The 21777-nt window shown below is 48.3% G+C and overlaps 1 protein-coding gene across 10 annotated transcripts in view; it reads right to left on the bottom strand.

Moving 5' to 3' along the window:
* The window catches only part of FNDC3A (fibronectin type III domain containing 3A), a 195462-nt gene that overhangs the window by 47795 nt on the left and 125890 nt on the right, over nt 1-21777 (bottom strand). For all 10 annotated transcript variants that reach the window (XM_065581235.1, XM_005287137.5, XM_005287136.5 and 7 more), the window contains 4 exons: nt 19240-19298; nt 9337-9494; nt 7979-8038; nt 6294-6432 (listed from right to left, as the gene is read on the bottom strand). In XM_065581235.1, coding sequence (XP_065437307.1) covers nt 6294-6432; nt 7979-8038; nt 9337-9494; nt 19240-19298 — 416 coding nt within the window. The remainder of the gene's footprint in view (nt 1-6293; nt 6433-7978; nt 8039-9336; nt 9495-19239; nt 19299-21777) is intronic.

Genomic DNA, 21777 nt, shown 5'->3' with positions numbered 1-21777 from the left:
GGTTAGAGAATACCGAAGACGCGAGATCCCCTGGGTGAAAGGCCGATATAGCGGCCAGGTGAACTCTAATTGAAGATATCGCCAACCCTTGCTGTTTTAGGGAGAGGAGATATTCCAATATGAGAGGAATAGGTGCCTGTAACGGGGACGTGGCTCGTTGTTCGCACCAACAGGAGAACCGCTTCCACTTGGCCAAGTATGTGGTTCGTGTTGACGGCTTCCTACTGCTCAGCAGAATCTGTTGGACAGAGTGCGAGCACTGCTGCTCTGCCTGGGTGAACCATGGAGCAGCCACGCCGTGAGGTGGAGTGATTGCAGGTCGGGGTGACGCAGGCGGCCGTGGTCCTGAGAGATGAGATCCGGGCATAATGGAAGCGGGATCGGTGTCCGAACCGAGAGCTCCAACAGCGTGGTGTACCAATGTTGTCTCGGCCACGCTGGGGCGATCAGAATCACCTGTGCCTGGTCTCTGCGCAATTTGAGCAGTACCTTGTGAACCAGAGGAAACGGAGGGAAGGCATAAAACAGGTGGTCTTTCCAGGGAAGGAGAAACGCATCCGAGAGGGAGCCCGGAGCTCGACCTTGCAGGGAGCAGAACACGTGGCACTTCCTGTTGTCTCGAGATGCAAACAGGTCTATCTGGGGAAACCCCCACTTCTGGAAAACGGAATGTATGATGTCCGGACGGATAGACCACTCGTGTGTTTGAAAGGACCTGCTGAGTCGGTCCGCCAGAGTGTTCTGGACTCCAGGGAGGAACGATGCCATGAGATGGATTGAGTGGGCGATGCAGAAGTCCCACAGGCGAATGGCCTCTTGGCATAGAATTGACGAACGTGCTCCTCCTTGCTTGTTGATGTAAAACATGGCCGTGGTGTTGTCGATGAGAACTAGCACACAGCGGCCACGTAGGAGGTTGAGAAATGCCTGGCACGCCAGGCGCACCGCCATCAGTTCCCGAACATTGATGTGCAGGGCTAGCTGAGGTGCAGTCCACAGGCCCTGGGTATGGTGTTCGTTGAGATGGGCGCCCCAACCCAGAGATGAAGCATCTGTGACCAGGTGCAGAGAGGGTTGTGGGGCGTGAAACGGCATCCCCTCGCAAACCACATTGCGATCTAGCCACCAGGTGAGGGAGGTCAGGACCGAGTTCGGGACCGTGACCACCATGTTCAGGCTGTCCCGATGTGGGCGGTATATTGATGACACCCAGGTCTGGAGTGGGCGAAGCCGAAGTCTGGCATGCCTGGTTACGTACGTGCAGGAAGCCATGTGACCCAGCAAGGTAAGGCACGACCTCACCGTGGTAGTTGGGAAGGCCTTGAGCCCTTGAATGAGGCTCGTGATGGTGCAAAAGCGGTTGTCTGGCAGGATGGCTTGTGCCCGCCTGGAGTCTAGAACTGCGCCGATGAATTCTATTCTCTGGGTAGGTTCTAGAGTGGATTTGTCCTTGTTGAGTAGGATGCCCACCTTGTTGAATGTGTGCACTATTATGTGGACGTGAGCTCGAACTTGCTCTTTGGTGCGACCGCGTACCAGCCAGTCGTCTAGGTACGGGAACACCTGTATCCCTTGCCGACGAAGGTACGCTGCCACGACAGCCATACATTTCGTGAATACCCTTGGGGCCGAGGATAGGCCGAAGGGAAGGACTGCAAATTGGTAGTGCACCTTGCTTACCACGAACCTCAGGAAGCGTCTGTGAGGCGGGTAAATTGCGATGTGAAAGTATGCATCTTTCATGTCGAGGGCGGCGAACCAGTCTCCAGGATCGAGGGAAGGGATAATGGTCCCCAAAGAGACCATGCGGAACTTCAACTTTACTACGAATTTGTTGAGTCCGCGCAAGTCCAAGATGGGTCGCAGACCTCCTTTGGACTTGGGAATGAGGAAGTAACGGGAATAGAATCCCCTGCCCCTTAACTCCACTGGAACCTCCTCTATGGCCCCCATAGCAAGGAGCGTGGAAACCTCCTGTATAAGAAGTTGCTCGTGAGAAGGGTCCCTGAAGAGGGACGGGGAAGGGGAGGAGGAGGGGGGAATTGAAGAAAACTGGATAGCATATCCCCTGTCCACCGTGCGAAGGACCCAACGGTCCGAAGTTATAAGGGACCAGGCACGGTGGAAATGGGAAAGGCGATCCCGAAAGGATGGGGCTGGATCCTGTGGGATGACTGGGGCGCCGTCCTCGACCGCACCTTCAAAAGTTCTGCCTGGGCCCTGAAGGTGGTCTAGGTGGCCCCTGGTTCTGACCAGGTTGAGGGCCGGTCCACCTTCTTCTACCACCTCGCCCTCGCCTCCGGGTCGAGTCCTGTCTCTGACGAGGCGGGGGGGGGGGTAGAAGCGCTGAGGCTGCGGTCTAAATGGCCTGCGCTGAGGGCCCACAACATGCATCCCCAAGGAACGCATGATCGTCCTGGAGTCCTTGAGGCTCTGCAGGCGAGAGTCCGTCTTTTCTGAAAACAGCCCTTGTCCTTCAAAGGGCAGATCCTGCAGGGTTTGCTGCAGTTCCTGAGGCAGACCCGAAACCTGGAGCCAGGAGATCCTCCGCATAGCGATACCTGAGGCCAGGGTTCTCGCAGCAGAGTCCGCTATGTCTAAGGAGGCCTGTAAGGAGGTCCGAGCCACCTTCTTACCCTCCTCCACCAGGGCTCCAAACTCCTCCCTGGACTCTTGGGGAACCAACTCCTTGAACTTCCCCAGAGAGTTCCAGGAGTTAAAGCTATAGCGGCTCAAGAGCGCCTGTTGATTAGCCGCTCTAAGTTGCAGCCCTCCGGCTGAGTAAACTTTACGGCCGAATAAATCGAGGCGCTTAGCCTCCTTCGATTTGGGCGCTGCGGCCTGCTGACCGTGGCGCTCCCTTGCGTTCACTGATGCCACCACCAGTGAACACGGCTGGGGGTGGGTATACAAGTACCCGTAGTCTTTAGACGGGACAAAGTATTTCCTTTCCACCCCTCTCGCTGTGGGTGGGATAGAGGCAGGAGTCTGCCATATCGTAGATACATTGGCTTGTATCGTGCGGATCAGGGGTAACGCCACCCTCGATGGGGCATCCGCTCCGAGGATATTCACGATGGGGTCGTGCACCTCCACTATCTCCTCCGCCTGCAGGCCCATATTACGGGCCATCCGACGCAGAAGATCTTGGTGAGCCCGAAGATCTATTGGAGGTGGACCTGTGCACGATGTGCCCGCCACTGCCTCATCCGGAGAGGAAGAGGAAGATGCCTCCGGTGGAACAGGATCCAAGGGAGGGTCCTGGTCTCCCTGCTCCTGGGCCGGAGCATCACCTGCGCTTGAGTCAAGGGCGTCAGGTGGTGCGGGCACGGAAGCCTCCATGCCCCCTGGCGGAGGCCGAGAGATGGTGGACTCCGGGGCCCTTCTAACAGAGTGACCGGAGCGAGAGGTCGAAGCAACTGGAGCCCCTTGCGCCTGATGGTACGCCCACGGGGTCCAAAACGACCAGTGAGATGGGCCATGAGAATGGTCCTCTGTTATGTTCTGCCAATGGCCCAAGTCCTGTTCCTCGGCTTGCCCCTGAGGGGGGTATGCCGATCTCGAGAGGTCCTCCGAGGAGCGAGACCCCGATCTCGATGGCCATGGCGGTGCCGAGAGCGTCGAGACGATTCCCGTGGGCTGCGGTGCCGCACGGTGCCGGTCTGGAGATGATCTATCTCCACGCGGTGCCGGCGATCGGTGCCGGGACCGCGACCGGTGCCGATGACCTCGTCGGTGCCGGGAGTCGGATCTGGACCTCGACGAGGACCTGGAGTATGCCCGGTACCGGGAGCGGCCTCTCGACGTCGAGCGTCGACCGTAGCGGTGCCGAGAACTACGTCTCGACGTTGATCGGTGCCGACGATCATAGCGGTGCCGAGACGTAGAGCGGTGCCGCGAAGATCTTGGCCGCGAGTACGACCGGTGCCGAGGTGATATTCGGTGCCGGGACTGCGAGCGGCGTGGGGACCTGCTTCGGGACCTGGATCGGTGCCGAGGTTCCAGCCCTTGCGATGGAGGGCGCATCAAGGCAGGTTTCCCCCTCGACTGGACCGGGCGAGGCAACGGTGCCGTCGGTGCCGGTGGTTGAGGCGGTGCCGGCTCCGTGAGAGCTATTAAGTCTCTCGCCGCCGCGAAGGTCTCTGGCGTCGACGGGAGGCACTGTATCACCGCCGGCCTCGGTGGAGACGCCGTCTGCACCGGACTCAACGGCCTCGGCGCCGGAGTCGACGGTGCTGGAGGCACCTGTTTCCGGTGCTCCACCGGCGTACGCGGCTCTACCCCCGGCACTGGGGGAGCCAGCGTCTTCGGCACGGAGGTCCCCGTCTTATGGGCTTTCTTATGCCCTGGGGATAATGACCGGCGCCGAGGCACTTGCTGTGCTTGCGGTGCCGACGAGGTCCGGTGCCGGGAAGGCTCATCTGACGCCACTCGCGTGGTCGTCATGGCCGGTGCCGCCGGGGCACTGCGCACCGAGGCGCTAGGTGCCGGGGCCTGACTTGTAGATGGAGCGTCCGGACTAAGTGCCGCCTCCATCAGGAGTTGCCGGAGCCGAAAGTCCCGCTCCTTCTTGGTCCTTGGTCTGAAGGCCTTACAGATCTTGCACTTATCTGTTTGATGGGACTCTCCCAGGCACTTCAGACAGGAATCGTGCGGGTCGCTCGTGGGCATAGGCTTAGCGCAGGAGGCGCACAGCTTGAAGCCGGGAGCGTTGGGCATGAGCCCGGCCCCGCGGCCGGGGGAGAAAGGGGGAGACGACCCCCTTAATCCCCTGAACTATTATAACAACTAGACAACTCTTAAAACTATTGAACTATTTAACTATAAACACTAGGACTATAACTATAACTATAACTGCGAATAACGAACTAAGCTAGGGAGAGTGGAGAACAGCTAAGCAGCGCTCCACAGTTCCAACGACCGTCAGGGGCGGTAAGAAGGAACTGAGGAGGCGCCGGGTCGGCTGGGGTATATATTCAGCGCCATGAAGGCGCCACTCTAGGGGGCTCCACAGCCGACCCGCCGGTGTTGCTAGGGTAAAAATCTTCCGACGATCGTGCACGCGGCGCGCACACACCTAATGGAATGGATATGAGCAAGCACTCGAAGAAGAACTGCTTATTATGTAGGCATTTTAGACATGTTTAGAGCAGCTGTACAAATACCATTTGGCCTTTAGATTTAATAAAGGAATTTATGGTTGAATTGGTGATGTGGCAATACTATGTATTAATAATAATAATTCCAACAAGAGCCAAACTACGACCACAGAGATTTTCTTAGCGTGATGGCTGATGATCTTGCCTATTACATTTTCTTTACTACATTTAAAAAAAAAACCTATAGATTATGACAGCCTTAACTTGTTCTTTTTCTGATTTTTGTGCATTTATCTTTGAATCCTGAAAAGCGGCCAAAATACTCCTCCAGGCCTACGAAAGTCCATAGGACAGGAACTATTTTCCATAAGTGACTTACTCCTACAAAAATAGGTTGTACACCCCATTTTCTGCTGAAAACAGAGAATCAACATAAATTCAGTTAAATGCACAATAGTCTTTGTAAAATACATTTTGTAACAAATTAATTTGACAAAAATATACTGTACAGACACTGAAGTGCAAATAGAAATGGTTTTGACTAAGTTTTAATAATCAAAAATACTGCACATCAATAAGTCATTTAAAAAATAGTCCATGTTTTAGATTTTGAAATAATCTGCCAATGACGAGACAAGTTCTTATTTAAATTTTAAAAGCTGAAACTTTAAGTGACATATCTATTTGTCCTCAACTCCACTTTTTACTTTAGCTGGATGTTACTGCTAAAATGATCAGTGGCGATTTATTTAGCTATGTTGACACTTAAGTTGGCCATCTTTAAGTTTCAGAGTGTGAACAATTCAACTGAGATGAACAGAGCAATTTATGTTTCTTTAGGCTATTGGTTCAGAATGTCTGCAGTCTCACAAAGATAACACTTAGTTTATACTTGGGTTCATGTTTTTAGGAGTCTCAACACCAAAATTTATAAATTTCTTTTTCAAATGCAAAAGCTTAGATACTGAAGCATTCATTTGATAAATATTTTACAATATAAATAGTTGCTGATGGTCACTGAAAAAAATAACACATAAAAATGAATGCAATAATAAACTTTGAAAACATCCTTTGGGGTTGATTCAATATTGCATTACTCCCAACTACTGTAATTCCACACTTAAGGTTATACTGAGATTTGCACTTAAAGCAGGTATTAAATCTCATTCTGGGGTCATTTAAAACAAGTCTTACCTTCCATTGCAGAGTGAGAGAATTTTTGGTCCGGTTAGTTATCCTTGGAGGATTTGGAGTATCAGGTTCACAGCTCATTGTTGTAAAACTCTCAGCTTCTGAAGGGCTTCCCTTTATGCAGTTGCATTCTGCTTGGACTCTAGAATAGTAAAAGAGGTCAATAACATTTTGTTTCAGAATGTAAAGATACAATTTCCGTAGAACCTGAACAATATTTTGAGTTTACAACGTTCAAAAAACAGCATATTCCCATCCCCTCCAAATGTTATAGTTAAAAGTAAATAATAAAAAAAGGTGGAAAATTTCTGCTCAATACAATTTATGAAAAGGGGAAATGCAATACACTGCTTTGGATATACATAAATAGTGGCTCCCATCAGTCAACAATTACCCTCCCTATAGTTATATATGAGAAACCACAGTTATCCTCTTGCAGTATACTGGATACCACTATGTGATAACCGCAGGTAACGTTAATGGTGGTTATTTTCGACTAATGGTGGACTTTTAATGGCGACCAATGTATTAAAAAAAAATTATCCAAAGGTAAAAGTGTACAAAAACACTGAAATTTATTGGTCAACCTCCAAATTTTGTTTTCAGATATTAGCAGATTAATATTGTACACATTCCATAAATATGCAGTAAACTACAAGAACAGTAAATGCCAATTATTTAAAAAAGAGACATTATGAGATGTATTGATATTCAGAATATCAGATACATGAAAGAATTTAAGCAACTTCCACCAATTTTCACAATTTGTGCAACACCAGAAAGAAAAACATAACATATCATAACTTCAAGTTTGGTCTTTATTATTGACCACCTACCTGCATTAATTAGAGAAAAACCTAAAAACCATTGTGGTTTAAGGACTTCATGTTTCATACTTAGGCCAAAATGTTCATGCCTGGATACCTAATGTTAGGCACTTAAATACATATTTATCCAGTTAAATGTGTATTCTCCACCTCCTTTTGTTAGTCTGAAGTCTCATTAACTAGCATCTAAATTAGAAACAAGAGAGAGAGATAGAGAGAGAGGAAAAGGAACCAAGCATGGCATCTTCTCCCCACCCTCTGCCATTGCTTCCATGGGCCATGAATTGTGCAGCAGTTTTTGCTGGAGCTGCAGAATTATAGTGAACTAGGGACCCTTGTAACAGTGCATAATCGGTCAGATTTTCTTGCCCGCTACCACACTGTGTAAATTGTACAAAGTGGCCTTAAAATGTCCAGAAATAGCCAGTGGAGAATTCCCCTTGTGTAGGTGAGCTCTCCATTGGTGGAAACCTGGCAGAAATGGCTCCTTCACCTCCTGTGCCAACCCTGCCATAAAAGGAAGGAAGGGAGAATGTCAGGGGCGTCCTGTATGAAGTGAGGAGGGAGCATGGTGTAGTGGGCGCCACAACTGGCTTCCAGAGTCTGCCAGTCTTGGACCTCAGGGAGAAAGAGTTCATTACTCTTCATTTGAGAGTATCAACATTTCAACTGTGGCTAGTTCATAAATTACAGTGATCATCAGGGGAAGAGCAGCATGTCTGGTGGTAAAGACTGAAGATATCAAAGTCAGTTACTGTGTTCATACTGTTATACATACTAATTACAATGAATAGTTTCAAATTTGGAAAGTTACTTTAAAAATTTCCATTGCATTTAATAGATAAAAAGAAGGGTACTTACCTTGCATGGTAATCAGTTGCTGGCCTGAGATCATTTATGGTAACACTAGTTTTTTCTCCACTGGAAAGAAGTACAATTTTGTTTAAAATATTGTCTCAGAATAATAGAAATTAAAGATGGAAATAATCTAATCAATCCACCTTGCAGTGCAGGATTGTTTCCCGCTATTTCCTAGTGCTTTGTTGTTCTAGTATATTTAGTGGTGCTTTATTAAAGATGTATTTATCTTTTGGTTTCCAGTTCTTTTATATAAAAAAGATTGTCCTCCACTTTACTAGGTCACCTAATGTGTGAGATATAATTTGAGTCCCATCCTTAGGTGGACACTATATGACAATAATATCTTAAAATACTAAACATGTACATAAACGCTTTATCAACACTGATTTTCACACCTCCCTGAGGTAAATAAAATCATTACTTAAAATAGTAACTGATTCTTCAAGAGAGCTGCCACAGTATATTCACATTTGTGGGAACACCGGCACACCTGGAATAGTTCTTACTGGGGCTGAATGAGCCCCAGTTACTTCAATTTATATAACTAGTTCTCACACCACTGTACATTCAGAATGAGGCTTTAAAAGGGCAGTGTAGCCACATTCCTTCCATTAAACCCAAAAGTCCCATTTGAGGAAGAGGGGATGGTGGCAGGTAGTGTGCACACATAGAGACAACACACTTGAATAACCACAATTACTATGGTAAATACTTTTTTTATTCTTTGAGGTGGCCTCTGCATATTCCTACTTGCGAGAGGCAAGCAAGAAGTGCAGCCCCCAAGAAGGTGTCCATTAGCCTGGTTTGGGTAGCTTTTAGATTATGTTGTGAAGGCTCATCTCTTCTCCCTTTGTTTTAGGGAAAGAGTTGCAAGGGTCTAGGATTCTGTTGGTGAGGCTTAAGTTTTGCTTACATTTCGCTGTTGTCAGGGTATTGTGTTCTGGAAGTAATAAAAAGTTAAAAAAGACTGTCACGGGGTCCCAGAACCTTGGAAAGGTACCTGTGTTTTGGTGATAGTAGTAGTAGTACAAATTGAAGTAAGTAAATAAAAAAGATTTTGCTCTGATACTGTATCATTTCAGAAACCTTAACTTCCATTTTAGTCAACAGAAGCACAGTCAGTAGAAGATGAAGGCATTCTGTTCCTTAAAGGGTCAAGCCTTTACATAGTAAATTATTGGTAAAGATTTGGGAAATAAAGCAGTTTCATCTTACTGATTAAAACAATTTGCCTCAAAAGTGAAGTTGTGTGAGACGTCTCATTATCTCACTCTGTAGATAAAAGGCAGTTTTTAAAACAGGCTTTTATGTACAAAGTTCAGGGCATCAGTAATCTAATAAAGATAACAAATACCTACGTATATACAGTTTTGTATTTTCCATCTTTTCCGGTGTTTGAAATCAGAACTTCATAAACATACACCTCCGGCACATTATTCTTGTCAGCATCCCCATTGATGGCACTGGATGGAGGGGACCATGCAAGTACTACTGTCCGTGCCTGAATGTCTGATATCTACAGAAACATAACATTTAAGAACTCTGTCATATAACTTCAATTGTGTGCAAATACTGATAACTAAACAGTACAACTAAAACAGAACAGAAAATGTAATTGAACAAATATTCTGAAAAAGTCACAATAACTCACTGGTTAGGCTACAAGTGGGACCAAACTATGTATTTGGAAATACAGGAAATGTCATGATCACTTCCATCCTCGGACACAAAGCTGTTTGCAACCAAAGAACATAGATAAGTAACCAGAGCCATCTAGTGGCAAAATACAAGTGAACAGTCTGGTTACATTTGTTTGTCATTCTTGTGTATAATAAATTCTGGGAATAATTTTTTTTTATTTAACAAGGCTCTAAAGTTTTTTTATTAAACTTGTTAAGACATGAAGTTAAAGGGACACCATCAACAACAACAAAATCACGCCTCTGTCTGAACATTTATTATCTATTGTTATATGTAACATTTAATATTACTAAAACTGAAAAAGCTTCTTTTATATTCAAGATTGTGTATTGTGCCCATCACCATAGTATCTGAGTGCCTTCCAGAAGCACATTAAGTGACATGATTAACATTTATTGAGTGTGATGCCCTTTCTTCCTTCCTCTCCCCAAGGGGAAATTTGTGCATGGATTTCTTTTCATTTAATTTTTTTAAGCATATGTATGCAGTGTTATTATTAATGAAGGTAAGTTTAAAGTGCATTTGAACTTTGAATGGAAAGTGGTGAGGTTTGCAGTGGTTCTTTGATCCTGCAGGAGTTTCTTCTGCAATCTTGAATCAGTCCTCTGAGAAAGCTCTGTCTTCTGCATAAACAAGTCTCACCCTTGCAGTACACAGCTATGTTGTACCACAGGAGCAGAGTTGTTGACTGAAGTCCAGTTCTTGTCGCAGAGCTCTAGGTGGTCTTTTAGGTATCCCGGGTCCAGACCTTTAAAAGCTTCCCAAATAGAGACCAAGAGTTTGAATTTGATGTGACATTCTAGGGGGGAACCAAAGTAGAAAGTAAAAGACATCTCTGATGAGCTCATGGTAATCCTTGTTGTGCAAGAGGCATGCTACTGTATTTTGTTCTATGTACTCCTGGGGGAATTCTGCACCACTGCGCAACGCAAAATTTGTGCAGAACGTTCCCCGCAGAAAAGACAGTTACTTACCTCCCGTAACTGTTGTTCTTTGAGATGTGTTGTTCAGGTCCATGACAATTAGGTGTGTGCGTGCCGCGTGCATGGACATCGGAAACTTTTCCCCTTAGCAGCTCCCGTCGGGATGGCAGGGGAGCCCCCTAGAGTGGCACCCTTATGGCGGTGTATATATTACCCTGCTGGCCTGACCCCCCTTTAGTTCCTTCTTGCTGTTGACTCTGACAGAGGGGAAGGGGGGTGGGTATTGTAATGGATGTGAACAACACATCTTGAAGAACAACAGTTATGAGAGGTAAGTAACCGTCTTTTCTTCTTTGAGTGATTGTTCATATCCATTCCAATTAGGTGACTTCCAAGCTTACCATTGGAGGAGGGTAGGAGTCATGGAACGATTGATTGAAGAACACCTCTGCCGACTACTGCATCATCTCTGACCTGTTGGTTGACAGCATAGTGGGCTGTAAATGTGTGCACTGAAGATCAGGTAGCTGCTTTACAGATCTTTTGGACAGGGACCTGAGCCAGAAAGGCTGTCGAAGATGCCTGCACTCTGGTTGAATGTGCCGTAATCGCTGGGGCTGGGACCTTGGCCAGCTCATAGCATGTGTGAATGCAGTCTGTGATCCAGGAGGATATGCGTTGCGCAGACACAGGAAGGCCCTTCGTTCTGTCGGCTATGGCGACAAACCATTGGGTCGACTTGCGGAAAGGTTTGTGCGCTCTATGTAGAACTCCAAGGCTCTCCGGACATCTAGCGTGTGTAGGCTGTGGTGTCTCGGGCTCGTGTGAGGTTTTGGAAAGAATACCGGTATGCAAATGTTCTGACCTATGTGGAATTGAGAGACCACCTTGGGGAGAAATTGGGGTATGGTCTAAGCTGAACCTTGTCCTTATGAAACACCGTGTAAGATGTTTCGGAGGTGAGGGCTCTCAGCTCGGACACCCTCCTTGCCGATGTAATGGCCACCAGGAACGCCACCTTATGAGAAAGGTAGAGGAGGGAACAAGTGGCCAGGGGTTCAAATGGTGGGCTCATGAGTTTGGAGAGGACAAAGTTCAGGTTCCAGGTTGGGACTGGTGGGTGAGAATATGGGAACACCCTCTCCAGCCCTTTGAGGAATCGCCCCACAATGGGATTTGAAAACACCGAGCACCCAGACTCCCCTGGATGGAAAGCTGAAATGGCCACCAGGTGTACTCTGATGGAGGAAAGGGATAGACCCTGTTGCTTAAGGTGTAGGAGGTAGTCTAAAATAACTGGGATAGGAGCCTGGAGCGGTTGAAGGCGCTTGGGTTCACACCAACAGGAAAACCTTTTCCATTTCGCCAGGTAGCCCTAGGGGAAGGTTTCCTACTACCCAGAAGAATTTGTCTCACCGACTGAGAGCACTAGTGCTCCATGTGATTTAGCCATGGAGTTTCCAAGCCATGAGATGTACAGATTGCAGGTTCGGGTGGAGGTGGTGCCCGTGGTCCTGCGTGATCAGATCCGGGGTGGAGAGGCAGGGCTATCGGGGCATCTACGTACAGCTCTAGGAGGGTTGTGTACCAATGCTGCCAGGGCCAAGACGGGGCGATCATGATTACCGTCGCCCTGTCCCTGCGAATTTTGAGGAGGACCCGGTGGACGAGCAGGATAGGAGGGAAGGCATACTTCAGACTCTTGCCCCATGGTATTAGGAATGCATCAGCGATTGAGCCTGGACTGTGGTTTTGGAATGAGCAGACCTGAGGGCACAGTCTGTTGCTCTTGGTGCGAAGAGGATACTTGGGGATAACCCCACTTTTGGAAGACTGACTGTATGATGTCCAATCTGATTGACCACTCGTGCATGTGGTATGACCTGCTGAGGCGATCCTCCAGCTCGTTCCGTACCCCTGGAAGGTAGGATGCTTCAAGCTGAATGGATCGGGCTATACAGAAGTCCCAGAGAAGAAGAGCCTCGCGGCAGAGAGGTGAGGAGTGGGCTCCGCCTTGTTTGTTTATATAGAACATGGAGGTGGTGTTGTCTGTCAGGACAGTCATGTTGTGACCTTGCAAAGTGGCGTGAAAGGTTTGGCAGGCCAGATGAAACGCCCTGAGATCCTTCAGGTTGATATGGAAAGGTATCTTGTCCCTCGACCCCAAGCCTTGTGTCCTCAGATCCCCTAAGTGTGTGCCCCAGCCCAGATCTGACACGTTTGTTACTAACGTCAGAGAAGGTTTGGGCTTGGCGAAGGGGACCCCTGCACAGACCACTGGTCGGTCCAGCCACCACAGCAGGGATTCTAGAACCTGTCCCAGGATCGTCACCACATGGTCCTGGGGGTCTTGGTATGGATGGGAAGACAGTGCGAGCCACGCTTGTATGGGCCTGAGTCTCAATCGGGCATGCTTGACCACGTACGTGCATGCTACCATATGCCCTATTAGATGCAGGCAACACCTGATTGTCGTGGTGGGATACTGAAGCATTGATTTGACAATCTGCTCTATGGCTTGGAACCTGGGCTCTGGAAGGCTCGCTTTCACCTGTACCAAGTCCAGGATTGCCCCTATAAACTCTATCCTTTGGGTAGGTATGAGTGACGATTTGGGTACATTGAGGAGGAGCCCCAGTCTGTGAAACGCGTCCATGACCATCATCACGTGGGACTGGACCTCTTCCTTGGAATGACCTGTCGGTAGTCAGTAGTCGAGGTACGGATACACTCGAACTTGCCTTTTCCGCAGGAAGGCCGCTACCACCGCCATGCATTTTGTAAACACCTGTGGACAGGACGAACGGGAGAACCGTGAACTGGTAGTGATATTGGTTTACGACAAACCAGAGGAAGCGTCGGTGCACCGGATGAATGGCAATATGGAAGTATGCATCTTTCATGTCAAGGGCAGCGTACCAATCCCCTGGACCAATGATGGAATGATAGTGCTTAGGGAGACCATATGAAACCGAAGTTTGACCATAAATTTGTTGAGTCTGCGAAGGTCTAAAATGGGTCAAAGACCCCCCCTTTGCCTTGGGAATTAGAAAGTAATGGGAGTAAAACCCCTTTCCCCTTAGAGGTTCCTGTGGAACCTCTTCCACCGCACCTATCTCGAGGAGAGAACGAACCTCCTGCATAAGGAGTTGCTCGTGAGAGGGGTCCCTGAAGAGGGACGTGGAAGGTGGGTGGGAGGGAGGGAAGAAGGATGAGAACTGGAGGGAGTATCCCACCTGTACCGTACGTAGGACCCAGCGGTCCCATGTTATATGGGACCACACATGGTAGAAGTGGGATAGCCGGTTTAAAAACCATGGGGATGGATCCGGGAACTGGGTTGGTACACTGTCCTCGGGAGCGCCTTCAAAACCCTTGCTTGTTTCTGGGCTGGGGTTTATTCTGGCCTTGGTTAGATGCGTTATTCTGCTGTCTACACCTGTTATTTCTGCCCCGCCTGCGATACGGCTCCTGTTTGGGGCGGGGTTGATACTGCCAATGCTGTGGAGGCTCGCCTGAAGGGCTTTCTCTGGGTTGCCGGCGTATGCATCCCTGGCGACTTCAGGATGGCCCTAGAATCCTTAAGGCCGTGCAGCCTGGAGTCTGTTTGCTCTGAGAAAAGGCCCGAGCCCTCAAAGGGAAGGTATTCTGGACCTCTGGAGGGAGGCCTGATGCCTGGAGCCACACTGAACTTTGCATGACTACCCCCGAGGCAATGGTTCTGGCCACAGAGTCAGCTGAATCGAGGGTGGCTTGTAACGAAGTCTTAGCCACCGCCTTTTTTTTCCTCGAATAACACCGCAAACTCAGAGTGTGAGTCCTGGGGCAGGTGATCCTTAAACTTGGACACGGCCATCCAAGAGTTGAAGTTATGTCTATAAGGATTGCCTGCTGGTTGGCTATGCGTAGCTGGAGGCTACCAAAGAAGTCCAAACGCTTGGACTCCTTGGCCTTTGGGGCCGAGGCTTGTTGGCCCTGTTGTTCCTTCTCATTGATTGCTGAAATGACTAGGGGACAGGGAGTTGGATGGCAGAACAGGAACTCGTAGCCCTTGGAAGGGACGAAGTATTTCCTTTCTACCTCCCTGGCCGTTGGTGTGATGGAGGCCGGGGTCTGCCATATAGCATTGTAATTCATCTGTATGGTCTTTATGAGAGGGAGCGTGACTCAGGAGGGACCCTCGGGCATCAGGATGTCCACCAACAGATCCCCCTACTCGACTGTTTCTTCCGCCTGGAGTCCCATATTACGGGTGATCCTGTGGAGTAGCTCCTGGTGAGCCCTGTGGTCTATCAGTGGCGGTCCTGAGACTGATGTGCCTGCCACCACCTCATCTGGGGAAGAGGAGGAAGTGAGGTGCTGCTGGTTGCCCTCATCTAGACCCTCCTGTGTGTCCCCATATGCCTGGATCACTTCAGGGCACGGCAGGGCTGACACCTCTTGAGGTGTCGCAGTGGTTGGCACCGCCTCGGGCATTGGGCCTGGAAGCGCCGGTTGCTCTTGAGGGTCCGGGGGAGCCTGGAGAAAGTGGCCTCCCTTGTCCTTAATGCGTGCCTGTGTGGCGACCTGGAATGGTGTCGCATGGATTGCCCGGACCTAGAGGCTCTGGAGGTGATGCCCTGCTGCTGGCGGTAGGCCCACGGGGTCCAGAAGGGCCACTGACCTGAAGGAGGCCATTGTGGCTGCCATGCTGAGTGGGATTCTCTGCTGGCCATGGTTCGATGTCTGCTATAGCTGGAGTGACCGGAGTCGGCCTCGGAGCTGGAGGTTGTCAACAGAGAGGACCAGGGTGATGCCGAACGTTGAGTGGCCGCAGGGTGCCGCGGAGCTGGGGAGCGGTGTATGGCTGACCGGGACCTCGAACGGTACTGGGAGTCTCGGGACTGGGACCGGTGCCTCTCACTCGATGCTGGTGAGGTTGTTGGTGCCGCACTCTGGTGCCAGGCGACCAATGGCGTTGTGGACTAGCATGCAGTCGCCACGGGCGCCACTGGTGGGTTCGCTTCCAGTGCCGTAACCTAGCGGTGGGTCGCGGGTGCTGGGGAATAACAGGACGCCGAGCTTGAACGGGAGTGGTACCGAGACAGTGACCACGAGCGGCGCACCATTGCCGGCTTCCCTCTGGACGGCACCCTCTTGTGCTTCTTCCTGCACGGGAGGGGATTTGGCGCCAACAACTCAATGAGGTCTTTCGCTGCCTCGAAAGTGTTGGGCATGGAGGGGTGTTCGAGGATCTCCTCCAGACATTTTTTGGCACTGAATCCACTGGGTACTGGACTCAACGGGGCCTGTGGCACCGGTGCCAGTTCTTGGCTCAGGCCTGCAATCTGTCTTTGCGTGCCGGGAGCTTCTTTGAGCAGCTAGTAGCTATTTGGGGAGAGCGCCCTCTTTCCCCTTTCTTGTGACGCTTAGTCGGTGCAGGAGAGGTCGACCAGTGCCGAGGTTGGTCGTCCCGTCTCGGTGCCTGGGCAGTGCCGGGTCGCACACAGATGCCGGGGCACTTCGCACCGAGGAAGCTGGGGCCAGTGCTGGTTGGTCAGGGGCCGGTGGTTGTAACGCGGCCTCCATGAGCAACTGCTTAAGGTGAAAGTTTCTTTCTTTCTTAGTGCGTGTCTTGAAGGCCTTACAGATTTTGCAGCGCTCTGCCTGATGAGACTCTCCCAGACACCAGAGACAGGAGTCGTGGGGGTCGCTGTTAGGCATAGACTTGCAGCATGTGGTGCAAGCTTTGAAACCCTGGGCTTGCGGCATGCCCCGCAGCCCAAGGTTGGTGCTGGAACTAGCTTCCAGATACCTGAATATAATGGTATTTAACTAACTGATAACTATCTAAGAACCACTCTAACTAGAAGACTGAAAGGCTAAGGGATCACTCGCAAGCGAGAGAGAGAGAGAACATTCCAACGCCGCCATGGACGGTAAGAAGGAACTGAAAGGGGGTCGGGCTGGCAGGGTAATATATACAGCGCCATAAGGGCGCCACTCTAGGGGGCTCTCCTGCCGTCCTGACGGAAGCTGCTAAGGGAAGAAGTTTCTGACGTCCATGCACGCGACGCGCACACACCTGATTGGAATGGACGTGAACAATCACTTGAAGAAGAATTATATTTTTCCCCACAGAATTTGTGATTCTGACGGTGAGGTGAAGGGAAGCTGCAAGAGGGGACCTGCATCCCTCCTTGCTCGCTGTCCCGGGCAGCAGTCCCAAGTGGGTGAGTCAGTTTGGGGGAGACTTAAATCACTGGCTTGGGGAAACAGGGCTGTACGTGCGTGTGAGACTCTATCCCTCTCACGGTGTGCCCAATGCGGAGGAACAGGGTGCTGGGGTGTTTCTGGGGCAGGCCCAGCCTTTGTGCTATGTCAGGGTTGGGTGTAGCCTCACCATCGAATGTGTGCCCCGTGCCTGGGGTCCCGGCTGCTGGCCCCACACCTCAGGCTCTGCTGTCACCCGTCATCCCTGGGAGCAGAGGTTCCATTCCCTGGACATGCGGTGTGCACTGGCCTTTTATATTGAACCAACTAAGTTGTTCCGCAAATCGAACCAGCTGTTTGTTGTGGTGGCGGACAGGATGAAGGGCCTCCTGGTGTTCACACAAAGGATATCATCGTGGATCACATCCTGTATCTGGGCATGTTATGACCCGGCAAAGGTCCCTGCCCCCGCTCTGACAGCGCACTCTACCAGAGCTCAGGCGTCCTCCGCAACCTTTCTGGCCCAGGTCCTGATCCAGGAGATATGCAGTGCAACAACGTGGTCCTTGGTTCACACCTTCACTTCCCATTACTCTATCATCCAACACGCCAGGGACGATCCAGCGTTTGGCAGAGCAGTGCTTCAGTCTGCGATTCCATGAACTCTGACCCCACCTCCTAGGTAAAGCGCTGGCAGACGGGACCCTGGGTGCACTGGGCGGCAGCAGCCAGGATCCCAGGCATGGGGAAGCAGCTGGGATGCCAGGCATGGGCAGCAGCAGAGCCATGGACGCAGCGGCAGCACGGATCCCCCGGGTGCGGGGCCAGCAGCTGGGACCCTGGGTGTGGGGCCAGGACTCTGGATGCTGGGCGCACGGGATGCTGGGCATGGGCAGCAGCAGAGCCCCTGGCATGGGGGCAGCAGAGGGGATCCCCGGACGCGGGACAATAGCAGAGCTCCTCGTAAAACATGGGGGTCAAGCATCACCCCCCGCAACCCTCGTTCCCTGGGTAAATGTTTAACCATGTAACCGAAAGAATTTTAATCGGTTACACGATTACTGTTTTTACACATTATTTACATCCCTAGTTTGGACTATCCCAGCAGGGGAAAGCCTTGGACTGAGCTGGCCTCAGGTGGGGGAGATAGGAAGTGGCCCAGGGAAGGCAGCCTTAAGCAGCCTCAGTTGCCAGACCACTGGTAGCCCCAAAGGACTCTAGGGTGGAGCCTGGTGGAGTGGAAGGGCCTTGGCTCCCCTAACAACAACTCCCCTACTGTTCATGGGTTGTGTCCCTGACCACTAGGCCATGCTTTATGACCAATCCTTGAGTGAGGACCATTACACTCTATCAACCAGAAGCATCTCTGTGTCGAACAGGTTTAACTTAACCCAGCTTTTCTTCATGTATGAGCGGATCCTTGTCAGGCATTGGGCTAGGATGATGGAAATGGTTTTGCCATATGTTTTGAAGGATACAAAGAGCTCTCATCTGCATAGTGTTAGCATATGAGCTCATTAGGTCTCAGTAGTTCTGCTAATGGCTTCACTTTGATGTTGAATAGGAACTGAGAAAGAACTGATCCTTATGGAACTCAGCAAGTACAGGTCTGGAGGTGAACATACAGTTACAGACTAAAAAAAATATTTTCCCCGTTTGTTTACTTTGTGCATTTGACAGTACTTTATTCAGGGTGAGTCTCACTTTTTTCACTGCATAGTAAATTAGTCGATTTTCCACGTCCAAGGCCCTATTTTTACCCAGGAATTGGGAAAATGGACATCATGCCATTCAACTTCAATTAAAAGAAGATGTAGTAAAGCTGCAGCTCAACCAGCATACTGATAGCACTTCAAGCTACAAAGACTATTCCCCTCAGCGATCCACATACACCTGCCGAAGTACTGAATTAGCAAATTTCTGCTTGTAATATACTGAATAATTATTTGAAAATTTACTAAACATTTTTACTTCTGAAACTGATTTTGAATGTTAACAAACATTTCCCTGCTTCCTTTAATGATAAACTGCCTATTATAAGAGAGAGTTTTACCTGTATAGTTATTGTGCCAGCTGCATTAATGCTACATACACAGAACAGAAACAACAAAATAACGGGATTCTCTGTGTGTCTGAATGATTTTAACCTTGACAAGTTTACAGTGGGCGAAATTCTCTTCTTAATTTCACTGGGACTGTATCAGGGTGAGCAAGAAAAGAATTCAGCTTAGTAAGTCTTAAAAAAGTCAGTTTCTCTAAAATTTATGAAATGACCACTTTAAGTAATTTGAACTTCAGTGACTGAAGATCCCTCAGTCTGGTGATTTTTCATTATTGTTGCTATCTAAAGGTCGTCCAGACCTGGACAACAAAAAACCAAGTGTCACTACAGGGTAAAACATGAATAGCTCAATTCTGATTGTGTGGAAAGTAGCATTTACTTACCACTGGCTTGGTAATATTCGAAAGAAGTGCTTCGAGTGCTTTTGTTTCTTCATCCTTTTCTTAAAAAACAAAACAAACAAAAGTCCATGAATAATTGTTTAACATTTTTACAATAAAGCATCTTTTTAAATCTAGACAATACACACACATTTAGATGTGTGCAAGTGGAACTTCTTATCAACTTAAGCTACATTGATATAAGGCACTCTAAAACTGAAATAAGAGTACCTAAACAAGGGGGCTGTATACATTTCATAGATTATAGAGGCATGACCATCTCCTAAAAATATATTTATTTGAGTTTAAATAACCCACTGCTTTGGAGGGCTTAGAAGACATCTTAGATATCTCAGTTACCTACCCTATTTTTTCGTAATATATTAAAAAAAGTGTTTACACTAACTAAACACTTATTTAAGATGCTTCATATGTTTTCTCACATGTACTACTGAGTGAACTGATCTAACCTTGCTTAGGTAGATTAGAGGTTAGATGGGAGTTGTAGGGTATTTTTCCTTCATTTGTTGTTTTAAAAATGAGCAAATTTCAAGTGAACCCTCCCGACTTGCTAAATCTCCCACCAGAAAGTGAGATCAAGTCAATTCACTATTTTATATTCATAAGATTTTTCTTGTTAAAAAGTTGATTAAAAATATCTGTGACCTGTTATGCCCTTGTTACTGCAATTCTAGGTGACATTATAAAGTGTTTCATCTTTTTAAATCAACTTTAAATTTGACATAAAATCCACTGAAATAAAGTAGATTTGCAAAGAAGGCCTGCTGTGTATGTGTATTTTTTTATGATTTTTAGTCATATCAGAGTAAAACCAAACTTCATAATAATTGCATTTGAATCAATGATAAACAAGTGCAACTGTGAACATTAAAACCAAAAAGAGAAGGAAAGAAGCGAAGATGAAAGTAGAAAGAAAAATTTTTGGTACACAGAGGTGCAATGCTGTTAGGAGAAAAATAGCAATTACAGTTTATAAGTGATTACACAGAAATACCTTTACTGTTAAGATTCTCAATTGTTAGACAATAAAATTTTGGATGCTGCCTCAAAGAGAAACATCTATTATATACATGTACAACAGAGGTATGTCGTCTATTAAAAGTGTGTATGATGAAATGAGATGATGTGCAAATTAAAACAACAAAGGTAAAATCAAGCCAAAATTTGAACAGTCTCTGTTTTCTTACTCTAAAAAGTTTGGCTACTTTAAATACACAGCACATATTTAAGGTTTATAACTGCACTGTAAGATGCTTCACTGATTTATTTTGTAACCTTCCAAATAAAACTGCTCGACATCTCTCAGTAAAAGGGTGAGAATTGCATTTTTCTTAGTATTCCACATAGACTATTGACAGCTAAGAAGTCTATTCTTACTAATATGCTATTTTGTTTTTAAGTTTACTAAAAAGCTGCAACACAGTGTACATAAAGGGCAATACTATTCCCACACAGTGAAAATAGGCAATCAAGCAACAGTCATATAGCAACAGATCAGCCCCAGCAACAACCCTGCCCCTTCCAGTAGGGAGAACACAGAAGTGATGTAGCCAGCCAAGCTGTGGGTGGTCAGCCCTAGACGTTGAGACAACAGTTCAGCATACTGGTTAGAGCTGGGTTAGGGGCAGGGACAGAGTTCAGGAACTAGCCCAGGGTAAGTACTAGAGGGAGAGCAGCAGAATGCCAGAGCCAGAGGGTAAACCAGAATCGTAAGCCAGAGGCTGAGCTGAGGATTGAAGCCCAAAGCTGGAGCAGAACGAGGGCTGGCTTGAGAGCGGACAATAGGTAGATCAGGAGCAGGTTTGAAAACAAGGCTGGAGCAGGATGAGAACCAGGCAGGAGCAGGGACTGGAATGAATGGCTGGAGCAAGGACTGGAAACGAGCAGGGCAAGCGCAGCTGTCAGCGTGGTATGTGTTGAACAGCTGCTTATCTGCTGTGGGTGCTAAGCTTAAAAGAGGGCTGCTAAATCATCAGCCAATCAGGTGCTGTGGCTACTCTGTCAGTTCCAAGGCAGTGCAGTTGGGCTAATTGGCTGCCTAGCAGCAAAGTCAGTCAGGGAGCAGGTTAGCAACTGGTCTGGCCCCTGACAAGTGATGATGAGGGGATGCCCTCTCCTGTGCAGCAGCATGACCGCTTTCTTTCTTCACTGGCTCAGTGCTGCACTAGCAAATATTGAGGACATCCTAACTAGATATGGGTGCAACGTTGTAATGAGCTATAAAACCAGCGTCTCTGTTAAATCCATGTTTTTTAGCATCCAGCAGAGGTATGAATTAAAGTTCCCAGGCTTATCTTTTGAAGTTGTTGTGCAAGTTTTCTTTGAGGAAGAGGACTGAGTGATCAGATGTGCAGTGAAAACTTTGTCAAAAGTGTTTGCTTATAGGTGACAGGGTGTTTTTGCCTTTTATCATTTTTCTGTGTGAGTTCATTTGAAAGAGCAGTGATTGTCTGGTTTCACCCACATAGTTGTTGTTAGGCATTCGATACATTAGATGAGGTATATCACATTTTGTGAAAT

Source organism: Chrysemys picta, chromosome 1 (assembly GCF_011386835.1).
Source record: "Chrysemys picta bellii isolate R12L10 chromosome 1, ASM1138683v2, whole genome shotgun sequence".
Classification (NCBI taxonomy): Eukaryota; Metazoa; Chordata; order Testudines; family Emydidae; genus Chrysemys; species Chrysemys picta.
This window is presented reverse-complemented; position numbering and strand designations above follow the sequence as displayed.